Below are 16353 nucleotides of genomic sequence, written 5' to 3' on the forward strand. Positions count from 1 at the left end.
AACAAAATTTCTATAGAGCATGGAAGCCCAGGATAGCACCACAGAGAGGGAAATGAGATATCCTCCCTCTGCCATATGCTATCCCCCACCGGGATCAGCTCAGAGGCAGGGAAACTTCTTCTCACGGGGAAAAAGTAAGCTGGAATCCTTCGCCCCATCACCTCCACAGACAGGAACAGTCATTGCTATAAAAGGGTCTCCTGGTACTTACAGGACCAGAAACCCACGTGGAGAGTTACTGGGCGTTCATGTGGCTGCATTGCCCCAGAACAGGAACCACATTTTGGCATTCCAACCCCCATGACCTCAGCTGCTACAGCATGGTGCCATCTTGAAACTTGACCTATTGCTGGAGTGCATCTTGTGTTGTGGGTCAGTAGCCACCAATCCCCTCCATCTCTGAGGTTCCACCGTCATTCCACTACATTCATAAGGGTGCCTGCAGCACCAATACGCCAGCTGCCCAGAGCCTAGGCCCAAAGGAACAACCAAGACCACAACATCTGAATTCATCAGGTACCCTATTCCCCAGGGAAACAAGCAAACCTTCACAGTGGGGAAACCCTGTGAAGTCACCCAGCTCATGTGCTCTCACACCCATCATAACAGCCAGCTTGAAAGTGGCTCTACCCACTGGTGAGATCCTGGCACAGCTGCCTAGCCACCTCTGGTCCAATAGCTGACCTAGAGATGTCTCACCTCCCTCTCCCCACAGAGAAAGCACCACGTAACCACTCAGGCCCCCCTCCACATACCTTTGGCCTGACAGCTTGACTGGAGGTGGCCCAGAAAGAGCCCCATGCAGTCATGCAGCACACCACACCACAACTCAACAGCCATTGCAGCAGTGGCTCCACCTTCCTGGAAAGCCCACCAAACAGCCTGCTGGCCCACCACACCCACACATGCTTAGCCTGACAAGTAATCTGGCACCCCCACTGCCAGCAAACCTGCACCACTGCATCACAAATTCCTACAGCCTAGGCCATTGAGAAAATTGCAGATACCACAGATGAGGATCACAGTTGAAAAATCTGTACAGAGACCACGTTACTGAATCCACCCAGAACCAAAGTCAACATACCATTCCTGACCAACATCCCAGGATCCATCTGCAGGGAAAAGGCTCTTCCTACGAAAGTTAATCCACAAAATTACAAAAATGACTGTTTTACTAGATGCACAGACATCAACAGAGGGATACAAGAAACATGAAAAAGCAAGGAAATATTGTACCCCTAAAGGAGCATAATGAGTCTTCATTAACTGACCCCAAAGAAAAGGATATTTATGAAATGCCCAAAAAGCAATTCAAAATAATGATTTTAAAGAAACTCAGTAAGATACAAAAGAATACAGACAAGTCAATGAAATCAGGAAAACAATTCATAAGCTGAATTAGAAATTCAATAAAGAGACAGATATATAAAAAAGAACCAAATAAATCTTAGAGTTAATGAATTCAATGAATGAATTTAAAAATACAATTAAGAGCTTCAACAACAGACCAGATCAAGCAGAAGAAAGAATTTCTGAATTTGAGGCAAGCCTTTTGAAATAACCCAGTCGGAAGGGAAAAAAGAAATAAGAATTAACAAGAACAAAGAAAGCACATGGGACTTACAGGACACCATTAAGGGTACAAATATTTGCATTATAGGACTTCAGAAAGAGAAGAAACAGAGAAAGGCACAGGAAATCGATTTAACCACAACAACAATACTCTCTAAGTCTTGGGAGAGATGTAGACATCCCTATTCAGGAAGGTCAAATGTCTTTAATGAGATTCAACCCACAAAAACCCTCTCTGAGGCACATTACAAACAAACTGCCAAAAGTCAAAGACAGAATTGTAAAAGCTTCAAGAGAAAAACATCAAGTTACATATAAGTTACATGTAAGAGTATCTCCATTAGACTACCAGCAGATTTTTTTGAGCAGAAACCTTGCATGCCAGGAGAGAATGAAATGATCTATTCAAAGTGTTGAAAGAAGAATAAGCTGTCAACCAACTAAGAATATTATTTCCAGCAAAGCTGTTTTTCAGAAATGAAGAAGAAATAAAGGTCTTCCCAGACAAGCAAAACCTGAGAGAATTCATCGAGAAATCCTTATGGAATTGCTATAGCTGGAAACAGAAAGACAATAATTACCATCATGAAAACATGTGAAAATACAAAACCAGTCTGGGTAAATCCATAGTCATACTCTGAATACCCTAGTGCTGTAATGGTGTTATGAAAATCTTTCAGTTCCCTAGTATGAAGGTTTAAAGCCAAAAAAAGTAAAAAACATCAACAACTACAATTAGTGGCTGAGGAACATACAAAAGATATAGATGTAAATTAAGGCAACCAAAACACAAATTGGGGGTGAAGGAAAAATGTAAAGTACTTTAATACAACTAAAGTTAAGTTGTTTTAAGCTTGAAATAGTTTATTATAACTGTTTATGCTGCTCCCATGGTAACCACAAAGAAAGAAATTACAACAGATACACAAATAAACATGAGAAAAGAAACAAAGCTTAGCACCACAGAAACCCACTAAACCACACACGTAAACAAGCAAGGAAGAAAGAAACAAAGATCTTCAAAATAACCAGGAAACAATTAACGAAATGGCAGAAAACTTTACCTATCAATAACAACCTTGAATGTAAATGGATTAAATGCTCTAATTTAAAAAAATAGAGTGGCTGAATGGATTAAAAAAACACAAGATCCCACTATATGGTGCCTAAAAGAAACTCACCTCGCCATTAAAGACAAACACAGACTGAAAGTGAAGAGGCAGAAAAACATATTCCATGCCAACGGAAACCAAAGGCAAGCAGGAGCAGCCATTCTTACATCAGATGAAACAGACTTGAAATCCAAAACTGCAAAAAGAAGGTCATTATATAATGATAAAGGTGTCACTTCAATAAGAGGATATAATTATAAATATGTATGCACCCAACACTGGAGCATCTAAATATATAAAGCAAATATTATTATATCAATATTAGAGATAGACTGCAATACAATGGTAGAAGGGGTCTTCAACACCCCACTTTCAACAACAGACAGATCATCCAGACAGACAATCAACAAAGAAAAGCTGGACTTAGACTGCACCATAGACCAAATGGACCTAACAGATAATTACAGAACATTCCATCCAAGAGATGCAGAATACACATTCTTCTCAATTGCACATGGAACATTCCCCAGTTAGATCACATGTCAGGCCACAAAACAAGTCTTAACAAATTTAAAAAGATAATGTAACATGTATCTTTTCACACCACCATGAAGTAAAACTAGAAATCAACAAGAAAATCTTTGAAAACCTTACAAATACACGAACATTAAACAACATGCTTCTGAGTAACCAGTAGGTCAATGAAGAAATTAAAAGGGAAATTTAAAAATTCCTTCAGACAAGCAAGAATGGTTAATAGGTTTTTTGGTGATTTTCTCCATTACCTCCTGTAACTCCTACTTCAAAAAACAAGAAAGATTTCTAATAAATAATTTAACCATGGACCTCAAGAACAAACTAAACCCAAAATTGGTAGAAGGAAGGAAATAATAAAGCTCAGAGTAGAAATGAACGAAAGACACACACACACAAAATTAAAGATCAAAAAATAAAGAGTTTGTGTTTGAAAAGGCGAACAAAATTGACAAACTTTAGGTACACTAAGAAAAAAAAAGAGAAAAGACTCAAATAAATAAAATCAGGTATGAAAAAGGAGACATGACAACTGATAAACAGAAAAAGACTATTATGAACAACTATACAATAAATTTAAGAACACAGAAGAAATGGATAAATTCTTGGACATATACAGCCTACCAAGATTAAATTATAAAAAGACAGGAAATCTGAAGAGATCGATAGCATGTAAGGAAGTTGAATCAGTAATAAAATGTCTTTAATCAAAATAAAACCCAGGACCAGATGGCTTCACTGTTCTATTCTACAAACAATTTAAAGAAGAACCAACACCAATTCTCTTCAAACTCTTCCAGAAAATTGAAGAAGGAGAAACACTTCCAAATTCATTTTACAAGACCAGAATTATCCTGATTCCAAAACCAGACAAGGATACAACAAAAAAAGAAAACTATAAGCCAATATTTCTGATGAACATAGATGCAAAAATTCTCAAAAACACACTAGCAAACTGAATTCAATAGCATATTATAAAGATTATTCACTAATATCAAGTGAGATTCATCTCAGGGATGGAAGGATGATTCAATATATGTAAATCAATACATGTGACACACCACATGAACAGAAAGACAAAAACCATATGATCATTCCAAAAGATGCAGAAAAAGCAACTGACAAAATTCAACATTCCTTCATGATAATAACTGTCAACAAATTAAGTATAGAAGGTATGTACCATAACACAACAAAGGTCATACATGACAAAGCCACAGCTAACATTATACTGAATAATGTATACTGAATAGTATAAATTATATTAACATTATACTGAGCAAAGCTTTCACCTTTTCCTCTAAGAACAGGAACAAAGTAAGGATGCCCACCTTCACCACCCTAATCAACATAGGGATTCCTAGCCAGAGTAATTAGGCAAGAGAAAAAAATAAAGGGCATCCAAATTGGAAAGAAGGAAATCATATTGTCCCCGTTTGCCATGACACAATCTTACATACAGAAAACTCTAAAGACTCTACCAAAAAACTCTTAGAACTAATTAATTCAGTAAAGTCAGAGGACACAAAAAATCAAAATTCAAAAATCAGTAGCATTTCCATATGCTAACTACAAACTATCTGAAAAAGAAATCAAGAAAATAATTCCATTTACAATAGTATACACAAACAAAAATAAGATACCTAGGAATAAACTTAAGTAAGGAGGTGAAAGATCTCTACACTGAAAACTTCAAAAACAGTGGAATAATATCCCATGTTCATAGATTGGAAGAATTAATATTGTTAAAATGGCCATGCAAGCCAAAGCAATTTACAGATTTAATGTAGTTCTTATCAAAATAATAATGACATTATTCACAGAAATTGAAAAAATAATCCTAAAATTCATATGGAACCACAAAAGACCCCAAATAGCCACAGTAATCCTGAGCAAAAAGAAGCATCACACTACCTGACTTCAAAATATACTACACACCTGCAATAACCAAAGCAGCACGGTACTGGCATAAAAACAGACACACACGCCAATGGAACAGAACAGAGAGGCCAGAAATAAATTCACACACCACCTGATCTTCAACAAAGGTGCCAGGAACACATATTGAGGAAAAGACAATCTCTTCAGTAAATAATGCTGGGAAAACTAGATATCCACCTGACAAGAAGAGACTAGACCCCTACCTACTAAGATCAACTAAAAATGGATTAAAGATTCAAATACAAAACCCAAAATTATGAAACTACTAGAATAAAACATAAGGGAAATGCTTTATGACACTGGGCTGAGCAAGGATTTTAGAAATAAGATCTCAAAAGCACAGGAAACAAAAGCAAAGATAAACAAATGGAATGACATCAAACTTTGCTTCTGCACAGCAATGGAAACAGTGAAGTGAGGGAGTATAAATTTCCACAATAAACTGAAAAGACAACATACAGGAGAAAATATTTGCAACTATACATCTGACAAGGGGCTAATATCCGGCATATATAAAGAACTTAAATAATTCAACATCAAAAAAAAAAAAAAATCAACTCAACAATCTGATTAAATAGGCAAATGATCTGAATAGACATTTATCAAAAGAAGACATACAAATGGCCAAAAAATATATTTTGAAAGGCTCAACATCACTAATCATCAGGGAAATGCAAATCAAAACCACAGTGAGATACCACCTCCCTCCAGTTAGAACAGCTATTATCAAAACGACAGAAGAAAACAAGTGTTGGCCAGGTGTGGTGGCTCCTGCCTGTAATCCCAACACTTTGGAAGGCTGAGGTGGGCGGATCACCTGAGGTCGGGAGTTCAAGACCAGCCTGATCAACATGGAGAAACCCTGTCTCTACTAAAAATACAAAATTAGCCAGATGTGGTGGTACATGCCTGTAATCCTAGCCACTCAGGAGGCTGAGGCAGGAGAATCACTTGAGCCCAGGAGGCAGAGGTTGCAGTGAGTTGAGATCGTGCCACTGCACTCCCGCCCGGGAGACAATGCAAGACTCCATTAAAAAATAAATAAATAAATAAAGATAAAAGACAAAACAAATGTTTGGTAAGGATATGGAAGAAAATGAACACTTACATACTGTTGGTGGGACTGTAAATTAGTACAGCCACCATGGACAACATTAGGAGGCTCCTTAATAAACTAAACATAGAACCACCATAGGATCCAGCAATCCCACTATTGCATATATATCCAAAGGAAATGAAATCAGAATGTTCAAGAAACATCTGTGCCCCTATGTTTATTGCAGCACTATTCACATTAACCAAAGTATGGATTCAGTCCAAGTGTCCAACAACAAATGAACAGCAAAGAAAATGTGGTGTATATATACACAATGGAAATATTATTTGGCCATTAAAAAGTGAAATCTTTTCATTTGGGACAACATGGATGGACCTGGAGGTTATTATGTTTAAAGTGAAATAAGCTGGACACAGAAAGACAAATACCACAGATCTCGCTCATATGTGGAATCTGAAAAAAAAAAAGAAAAAAAGAGCTGATATAGAAGCAGAAAGGAGAACAGAGGTTACCAGAGACTGAGGAGAAGAGGGGAAAGAAAAGAGGTGAGAGTGGGGAGAGGTTGGTCAACGGGTACAAAGTTACCAAAGACAGGCGGAGTAAGTTCTGGTGTTCTATTACACAGTAGCTTGATGATGGTTAATGGTAAGGTATTATATATGACAAAATAGCTAGAAGAGAGGCTTTTGAATATTCTCACCACAAAAAAAAAAAAAAATGATAAATGCATGAGGTGACTAGAATGCTAAATACCCTGACTGAATCATTGTATAATACACATGTATTGAAACACCAAATTGTATGCATAAATCTGTACAATTACTACATCAATTAAAAAATTTTAATGATAAAATAACTCATAAATCTTTGTTTCCCCATTTCTCAGAGCAAACACTTGAAGAAAGATGAGAGTGCTACCTATTTGGGGACCTTTTGTTCAGGTGACTCACATATCATTCAGGTTAACTTGAAAAATTACAGGAGACAGCAAAGTAAATTGATCATGTATAAGGTATTTTCAGTTATGATAGCCTATTTGAGTAACAACAACAAGAGGAACACAGTAAATTGATTCAACTGTTAGGATTAACAAACCTGGTAATTCTAAACATTAATAAATAATACAACTTCATAATAAAAGTAGGCAGTTGTCCTTTCTGAGTCCTGATATTATGAATAGAGATGATGCAGCAGAGTAAGCGGGGTGCGGGGGGGGGGGGGGGGGGGGGGGGCGGTGCAAATTTCCAGGTGAATCCAATGAAATGATGCTTAGACCTTGGCCAGGTTTTCCATTCAGTCAGTCAGTCGTTCAACAAGGATTTTATTGAGCACCTACAACATGCCAGGCTCTATTCTAGGAGCTGGGAATAGGGCCATGAACAAGACTAGTAAGTTCCTACTTTCATGGAGCTTACATCCTAGTGGGAGATACAGTACAGTAGAGGTTTATACCTGGTCCAGAAAAACAGACTGAAACAGAAAAGAAATTAGACTATAATCAGATAAAAACACGAAGAACTGCTCCCAAGAAGGGTCATATTTAGCCAAATATGTGCACATACTCTTTTTTCTTGGCCCCCTTCTGTCCTGAATTTCCCCTATGAAAACCCTCTCTCAGGCCAGTGCAGTGGCTCACGCCTATAATCCCAGCACTTTGGGAGGCCGAGGTGGGTGGATCAATCACCTGATTGAGGTCAGGAGTTCGAGACTAGCCTGTCAACATGGTGAAACCCCGTTTCTACTGTTAAAACAAAAAAAAGCAGCTGGGTGTGGTGGCGCAGGCCTGTAATCTCAGCTACTCAGGAGGATGAGGCAGAAGAATCACTTGAACCCGGGAGGTGGAGGTTGCAGTGAGCCGAGATCGTGCCATTGCACTCCAGCCTGGGTGACAAGAGCGAAACTCCATCTCAAAAACAAAGAAAAAGAAAAGAAAACCCTCTCTCAGGAAAGGAGTCAACCAACTTGGTCATACTTGGATACAAATAACTGATCTCTTCTCAGGAGTCTGAATTTGATTCCAGGTAGACAGGAGGAGCTCCTAGGTAGCAGGAAGGGCTTCTAGGGACTTTCTAAGAGTCCTGTCATGTATTGTTTCTAAGGAAACATTGATCAAGGACCTGCTCAGTTGCAGTGCACCATTAGGCTTATTCAGGCAATGGTGGATGGTTCATTTACTATAAAACACACAAAGCCTGAAGGGAAGCGTATGCAATACTGTCCATTTGCTCCTTTAGATGCTGTCTACCCTTCTCCACCCAGTCCTGTGGCCCAGGAGGCTGGCCTTTGGGGACTGCATCAAAGCCTTCTTATCTTCTGCCTTCTGCTTGGTTTGGCCAAAGGGAGTCACCAACAGGAAATGAGGGGTGAGAGGAAAGAGAAGGTGAGGTTCTTATTTCGCAGTTCCATCCCTGCCTGGCCATCAGTTGGCAGTGACTGTGTCCCTCTACTGAAGATCATGACTCCCTGTCAGGGGGTTCTCTTGCATAGCAACAGCCACAGCTACAGCTGCAACTCTATCCCTGCCCTTGACCTTGAAGGTGCCCCAAGAGAGGGTAAAAGCTCCATACTGGTCTCCTCCATTTCCAAGTGGGTTCCTTAAGTTCTGCCCATGCCTTTGTAGAATGCTCCCACTGACCTCTCAGCTGTCCATTGTAGCGAACACATGTTGCAAAGTTGCCATTGCTCTCAAATCAGAGACCGACTCCAGGCACCAGCTTCACATTTTAAGCTCCATGATAGGGTTCGGATCTGTGTCCCCACCCAAATCTCATGTCAAATTGTAATCTCCAAAGTTGGAGGCGGGGCCTGGTGGAAGGTGATTGGATCATAGGGATGATTCCTCATGGTTTAACACTATCCCCCTTGGTGCAGTCATGGCAATAATGAGTTCTCGTGAGATCTGGTTGTTTAAAAGTATATGGCACCTCCCCGTTCTCTCTCTTGCTTCTTCTCCAGCCATGTGAAGTGCTGTTCCCACTTTGTCTTCCATCATAATTGTAAGCTTCCTGAAGCCTCCACAGAAGCCATGCAGATGGCCAGCATCATGCTTCCTGTACAGCCTGCGGAACTGTGGGCCAATAAAACCTCTTTGTAAATTTCCCACTCTCAGGTATTTCTTTATAGCAATGCGAGAACAGAATAGTACACTCCACATTCTGTAAACTGTGCTTCCTTTCAGGATCAGTGGTGACTCACCTTCAAATAGAACAAAGTTCAGGGCAGTGACCAGAGTGACCCTAGCCTCTTGGGCAGAGAAGAAAACCTCTGGATGGCCATGGCTTACCTTCCTGTGTTGAGTGGAGGGCTGTGGGCAGACGAACTGGAATCCAAGCAGCAGGAGGGAACCCAGGACACTGAAAAGGGAAAATAGCAACAGGCAAGATGGTGAGTATGTTCCAGGCAACAGCACCCAGTGGAAGGCAGCATCACCATCTTATCAGTGGATGGGGGGGAACAGCCCAACCCAGGCCCTGGGACGTGACCCAGTGAAGACACAAACTGTTGGCCCTATAGGAGGGAGGCAGCATGGTGCTGTGGCAAGACATGGCATGGGGCAGGTGTGGGATCACATCCCAGCCTTCCTGCTTACCCTCAGGGGTGTTCTAGGTCAGAGTTTTAACCTCTCTAAGTCTCAGTCTCCTCCCCTGAAAAATGGGGATAACAACAGGAACTGGCTCAGAGGTTCAGGGGAGAACTGAGTAAGAGGATGCACCATGCCTGGCAGAGGGAGTGCTAGTGCAGCCCACATGCGGTCCTTCACGGGTGGTAGGGTCAGGGAAACGTGTGGGCTTTGAGCCTGCCAGGGAAGTTCCTCTCCTTACAGCTCATGCTTTCCTGGGAACCATTCCTCTGCCTCTTTCCAGCCTTTTGATGTCACATATGTTCTCCATGGGTGGGATTAGCTGTGCTAAGCCTCACTGTCACCAGCCCTGATTAGGGAATGTCATCAAATAAAGAGGAGGTGGGGAAATAGGAGCCGGCTGAGACAGCAGGGTGTGCTGGAGAGGGCATGGAGCCAGGCTAGAATCCCAGCTCCATCGTTCCCATCTGGGTGATCTCGGGTCAGTTAGCATTTCCATGCCTCAAACATTCTCACCTTCTGTGAGGATCACTGAATATGACAGAGGTAAAACAATTGGCATGGTTAGTAAGTTAAGAAGGTGAGGGAAGGAGCAGAGTTGACCAGGCAACCTGGAATGCAGGTCCTCTGAGTCAGAGGAAAACCTAGATCTTTCACTCCCTCTCCTGCCCCAAGTCCCATCTGAATGTGATTGGAAATGCAACCTCAGACCAAAGGCGAGACAAGCACTGTCAATTAATTTAAATGCCCAAGGTCTCATGATTTCAAATCATCAGTGTCATTATTTTAAGCATCCCGGCAATGAGGCCGCTGTATCTTTTGACCATTTGTCAAACCGTATTTAACCTAAGTTAAATAATGTAGTGGTTCCCAACCTTTTTGAGACTTGCAACACAACTGAGAGATGTGAAACACTGCCCCAGACCAAGAAAAACCACCACATCAGGGTGGAGATGAGGAAAACCTGCCTGAAGCTGGGAGTTAGGTCTTGTGGAGTTGGATAAAGCATCCACCATTTCTAAGAATCCAAAATTCCACCCGAGCTCCTGTTTTGTAAGTAAGTGACCAAGCAGACTACACAGAACAGACATGGACAGACTGGCTAGAGACTGTGCAATGTGGTGAGAAGCAGGGAAGATGGTCTCTGTAATATGGTGTTGCAGGCATCCTTCATGCTGTAGTCATGGAGTTGCAGCTGAGGATCCAGAGCTCAGAACATGGGTACTAAGTATGCACACATTCCAAAGAGCTGCACTGCCTATCGAGGAACGACAAAGTGGGTGCTTGTCATCCCCTCACTCACCTCCCACCTGTATGCACAAGGAGGCTGGAGGATGGAGTTTGCTGGGTGTGGATTTCCCTGAAGACAATGTAGGAGAGCTGCATACAGCCCCTCCACTCCCCTATGGGGAAGGAAAAGTAGGAGCTCTTCCCCAAGCCAAGCAAGAGGGACAACACATTCAGAGCTTGATCCAGATGCCCTGGTATCCGGGGGTACAAGGATTAGTGCCTGATTCTCCTCTGAAAAACATCTAAAGGCCAAACCTTAGCTGGAGTATCCAAGAGGGAAGAATGGAGAGAGGGCTAGGTGGGAACAGTCTGTATTTTTAGAGCCTGGAGGGGCAGGAGATGCTGTTTTAGCACCATGGAAAGACACGGAACTTAGGTTATCTGGAAAGGAATCTACCAAAGATTTTCACCAGAAAGATTTTACTTTCTACGTTTCCTAGAAAGTAAGCCTGCGGCTTATACCCATGGAGTACAGGAGCTAGGTGAGGGAGGTGGACCTTAAGGAGTCAGCAGATTTGCATAGCCTGCACGAGGGCATGGTGCAGCAGGAGAGCCTAGTGAGGGGGAAATTCTCCAAAGTGCCCCAAGAGAGGAGAATCTGGAACTTGGACATCTCCCAACCAAGGACAGCAGCACCAGATTACAAGGAACACCAGTCCCACTGGGAACCTCTTTGCCGGTTACCTCTCCTCTCCTCTCCTGTGCCTCACCCTGAAGGAATTCACAATGACAGTGAGTGGGCAGGGCAGGAAACTAGGAGTGTGAAGGAACCAACCAAACCCCCTCTTCCCTACTACAGGCGTCTGAGGCTACAACAGGACCAGCTTAGAGGAGAAAAGAAGTTTTTAACTGGATGAGAGATCAAAATGTTTGTATCTGACTAGACTTTTCTTTTCTTTTCTTTTTTTCTTTGAAACAGAGTCTCATTCTGTCTCTCAGGCTGGAGTGCAGTGGCTTGATCTCGGCTCACTGCAATCTCTGCCTCCCGGGCTCAAGTGATTCTCCTGCCTCAGCCTCCCCAGTAGCTGGAATTACAGGCGGCACCACCACGCCTGGCTAATTTTTATATTTTTAGTGGAGATGGGGTTTCACCATGTTGGCCAGGCTGGTCTCGAACGCCTGACCTCAGATGATCCACCCGCCTTGGCCTCTCAAAGTGCTAGGATTACAGGCATGAGCACCGTGCACAGCCTAGACTTTCCTTTTAATATACTGTATTTATAACAACATTCTTCCAAACAAGGGATGTATTCGGGACAATAATATGAAATTAGTGGGGAGAAGAATAAAAGAGTTGAAGTATAACTTGCTGAGGATCTAAAGCAGCACTGTCCCATAGAGTTTTCTACGATGATGGAAACATTTTCTGTCTGTACTGTCCAGTGCAGATACACAGATCTGTGCTATTCAGGACACAGGAAGCTAATGGTTCAGGTCTAGATGGTGATGTTACCGATGTCCTGGATAACTTCTAAAATTATTCCCCTTCTTACTCCCACCACACACAACTTCCTTTGGACTTTTTAATACTTGAAAATGAGCCTGTTCATTACACACATAATGTACTGGAAATATTGATCAAGATGTCTTCCAGCAATAGGGCAGGAGAATTAAAGAGAGCGGGTTCCCAGACAGCGGTGGCAAAAAGACAGTAATCTTATAGCTGTATCACTACTGGATCCAATTTGACCTCTAAACCAAGAACATGTGCATCACAACTCACAAGTCCATGCTCCATGGTTGCATGACCTTGGGCAAATCACCTTCTCTTGCTGTGCCTCAGTTTCCTCATCTGTAAAATGGGAATTATATAATCTGTCTTCCTACCTCAAATGAGTTAATATGCAAGAAAGCACATTATGAACCCAGGCCTACAAATGTGAATCATTTGTAACACATTCTGGCACTGCTTACTCATTTAAAAAGAAAACCAGATTGGTGTGGTTTTGTTAAAAGAAAGAAAAAAAAAAACAGCAGCTTCATAAACGTGTTACACCTCAGTGCCTCAAAGCTCTTGGCACACACAGTAGCCACATATTTGTACGGAGCAGTTTTGGATAATCACTGATCTGAGGTTGCACTTCCATAGCATTCAGGGGGACTTGGGGCAGGAGAGGGAGTGAGATCACATCTAGGTTTTCCTCTGACTTGGAGGAACTGCATTCCAGGTTGCCTGGTCAATTCTACTCATTCCCTCACTTCTTAAGGTCTCTGCCCAAAGGATCTTGTCTGTACAGGGCTTCCTTGAGCCTACAAAAAACAGTGGTCCCTCTCCCAGCCCAGTCCTTTTCTCCATAGCACTTACTATCTAACACACTGTCTTTATTTAAATTTCTCTCTCTCTAGCCAAGGGAATGTAAGCCCCATGAGATCAGGGAGTTTGTTTTGTCACTACTGAATTCCCCAGCACCTAGCAGAGTGGCTGCTATATAGCAGTAGCTTAATTCACTGGATTAAAGAATGATGCTTCACCATCCTGGTGACCCCTGAAATCTCAAGATTAAGTGAAAATACTGTGAATTAACATATTCAAAAGTGTCCAAAGCCACTTCGGGAGCTTTTACAACTTTCTTTTATGAGGGATTTATAAAAATCAGATCTGCTTTTGAATTTCTATGTTACCCCTCTCCAAAAAACCATCCTTAGAAGATGACAAGATATGGCAGCAAAATGTTTGCTGGTGCCTCTTGTTACAAAAGTGCGACACAAATTATATTTAGATGTTCAAATGCTTCTTTTCTTCATTTACTGGGCCCTAGTGAAGCTAAAATGCATAGGGGTACCCAACAAAATTCATTCTGGAGTAGAATCTGAGATATTAAATGGTCTCTGCTCTGAATGGAATAGAATAAATTCCCCCAGAGGGGCAATTATTCTTTGGGCTACAATAACAGCAGGCACAGCAATATATAACCCCAGGGGCCAGAGGAAACTCTGCCAAGGGCTGCAAGTTTCTCACCCCTGCTCAGCACACTCTGTTTTAGGATACCTCACCCTGCTTGCGCATACTTAGCTAATTGGTATCTGTAGCTGTGCCCACCTCTTTTCAAAACACCAACAATCTAGCCCAAATCCTTGTTCCTCCTGACCCAATTCAAAATTAATGTTTGGAGAATGAGAGAGCATGCATGTGTCTCTGTGTGTGCAACTCGTGTGTTATTTCACTTTGATAGTTTGCTTTGGCAAACCGCTCCCAGCTTGCAACGTTTTGACAGATTGAAGGCTACCAGGGCCTTTGGCAAACAAATCACACACTCCTTTCCAAGTGGCGGGGGGAAGCTACATTCCTACCAAGACTTTCCGATTCACCTTGCAGTCGAAATAACCTAACATTTCACACCAACCAAAAAAAAAAAAAGTTATGCCATCTACCCAGTGCTGTTCTAGGTTTTAAACACTCCATCATTTCATTTCCCCGTGTAGAAAATAATGCTCACTGAAATTTGGTACAAGATTTACATCATGGAACGGGAGCTCTGGGCTTCTGTATTTGCCTTGGCCAATCCCACTCTCCATGCCCCCTACCATCTCAGCTGTAATGAGGGGTGGATACTGTCACAGCCCCTGTGTACCTCGAATTACCTCAATGAACAACACCACTTGGGCATATCAAGTAACAAAACAAGGAAAACAAGAAAAAAAAAAAAAAACTACTTCCTTTCTTCCTCAGTTAATACAACCCAAGAGATATCTTGGGAGCAACCAGATCACTAATAAAATTATATCGACCTTAGCAAAAGAGAGCCAAAATCTTAGCATTGAAGTGAAATCCTGCCTAGTGCACTCTGGAGATAACAAATGTTTGCTGGCCAGGCACGGCGGCCCACCTCTGTAAGCCTACCACTTTGGGAGGCCGAGGCAGGCAGATCTTTTGAGGTCACAAGTTTGAGACCAGCCTGGCCAACACAGTGAAACCCGTCTCCACTAAAAACACAAAATTTAGCTGGGCATGGTGGTGTGTGCCTGTAATCCCAGCTACTCATGAGGCTAAGGCAGGAGAATCGCTTGAACCCAAGAGGTGGAGGTTGCAATGAGCCGTGATTGCACCACTGCCCTCCAGCCTGGGCAACACAGCAAGACTCTGTCTCAGAAAAACAAAAATATTTGCTAAGCATGCATTTTCACTGTGCTCAGCTCTGCCCTCTGCCTTCTTCTGACAACAGCTAAGCGCCTGTAGTCCCAGCTACTCGGGAGGCTGAGGCAGGAGAATGGCATGAACCCAGGAGGCAGAGCTTGCAGTGAGCTGATATCGCACCACTGCACTCCAGCCTGGGTGACAGAGCGAGACTCTGTCTCAAAAAAAAAAAAAAAAAGAGTAAAGGCAGCAAGGAAGGGGGATGGGTTACCAATATGACATTAGCCAACAAAGAACTGATTGCTACCATTGATCTCAGGGCTCACAAGTAGTACTTCACAACCATCCTATCAGACACTTACATTATACCCATTTTGCAGGTAAGGAATTTGAGGCAAAGAGAGATTAAGTCATTTGCCAAAGAGCCACACATACCTACTAAGTGGTAAAGCTTGATTTCTAAGACCAGCAGTCAGACTCTTGGCCTGGACTCCTAACGACTGTGCCGCAGGGCCTCATTAGGACACAACACGTTTTTACAAAACAAGCATTTGCCATTTGATTACATCCACTTTCTTCCCCACTCTGCATGAGGTAGGGAAGCCTGGTGGCTTCACAGCCTCCTTTATTTTCTGCCACTGCTTGCAAGAATCATCAGAAACTAGGTGGATGCAATAAAGTTGCAGTCATCCAGTCCCACCAGAGGACATTCTAAATTTCAAAATAAATGAAGCTAACCACATAAATCCCAAACTTAAAAAAATGCATTCTATTTATTTCCTCTGTTTTCTTACACAAATTAATCTGAGCTTCAGTAACCTTTCTTTGATGGCTCAGAGGCACCAAGTTGAGTATCAATCAATTTGTGCAGCTCAAGGTGGCGGTCTTCGGTCTTAGGCGTACAGCAGCCTGGGGCTTGAGATCCTCAGACCCTTAGGGCTTTTGGAATCTGGCTGGCATTTAGCTGTCTCCTTCCTGCTATCAGGTGTTGTTTACTGTACTGTCAGTGACCCTGTGTCCTCTTAACTGGGCTCCCTCTGGATCTGCCTTGGTCTTGGAAACATTCAGATACCAAGCTGCAGCCAAACCAAGACCAACAGGCCCTGTGAAAACGCCTGCCTGGCTCGTGCAGAGTGAAATATTTCCATTATAGAGCGTGGACTTAAGGACACATATTCTAACTGCAAATTGG

General features: G+C 42.2%; 1 protein-coding gene across 1 annotated transcript in view; it reads right to left on the bottom strand.

The window, feature by feature from the left end:
* THSD4 (thrombospondin type 1 domain containing 4) overlaps positions 1–16353 on the bottom strand; it is a 702948-nt gene that overhangs the window by 653705 nt on the left and 32890 nt on the right. Inside the window, exon 3 of the mRNA XM_033189536.1 lies at positions 9500–9569. Coding sequence (XP_033045427.1) covers positions 9500–9569 — 70 coding nt within the window. The remainder of the gene's footprint in view (positions 1–9499; positions 9570–16353) is intronic.

This window comes from Trachypithecus francoisi, unplaced genomic scaffold (assembly GCF_009764315.1).
Source record: "Trachypithecus francoisi isolate TF-2019V2 unplaced genomic scaffold, Tfra_2.0 Lachesis_group3, whole genome shotgun sequence".
Lineage (NCBI taxonomy): Eukaryota > Metazoa > Chordata > Mammalia > Primates > Cercopithecidae > Trachypithecus > Trachypithecus francoisi.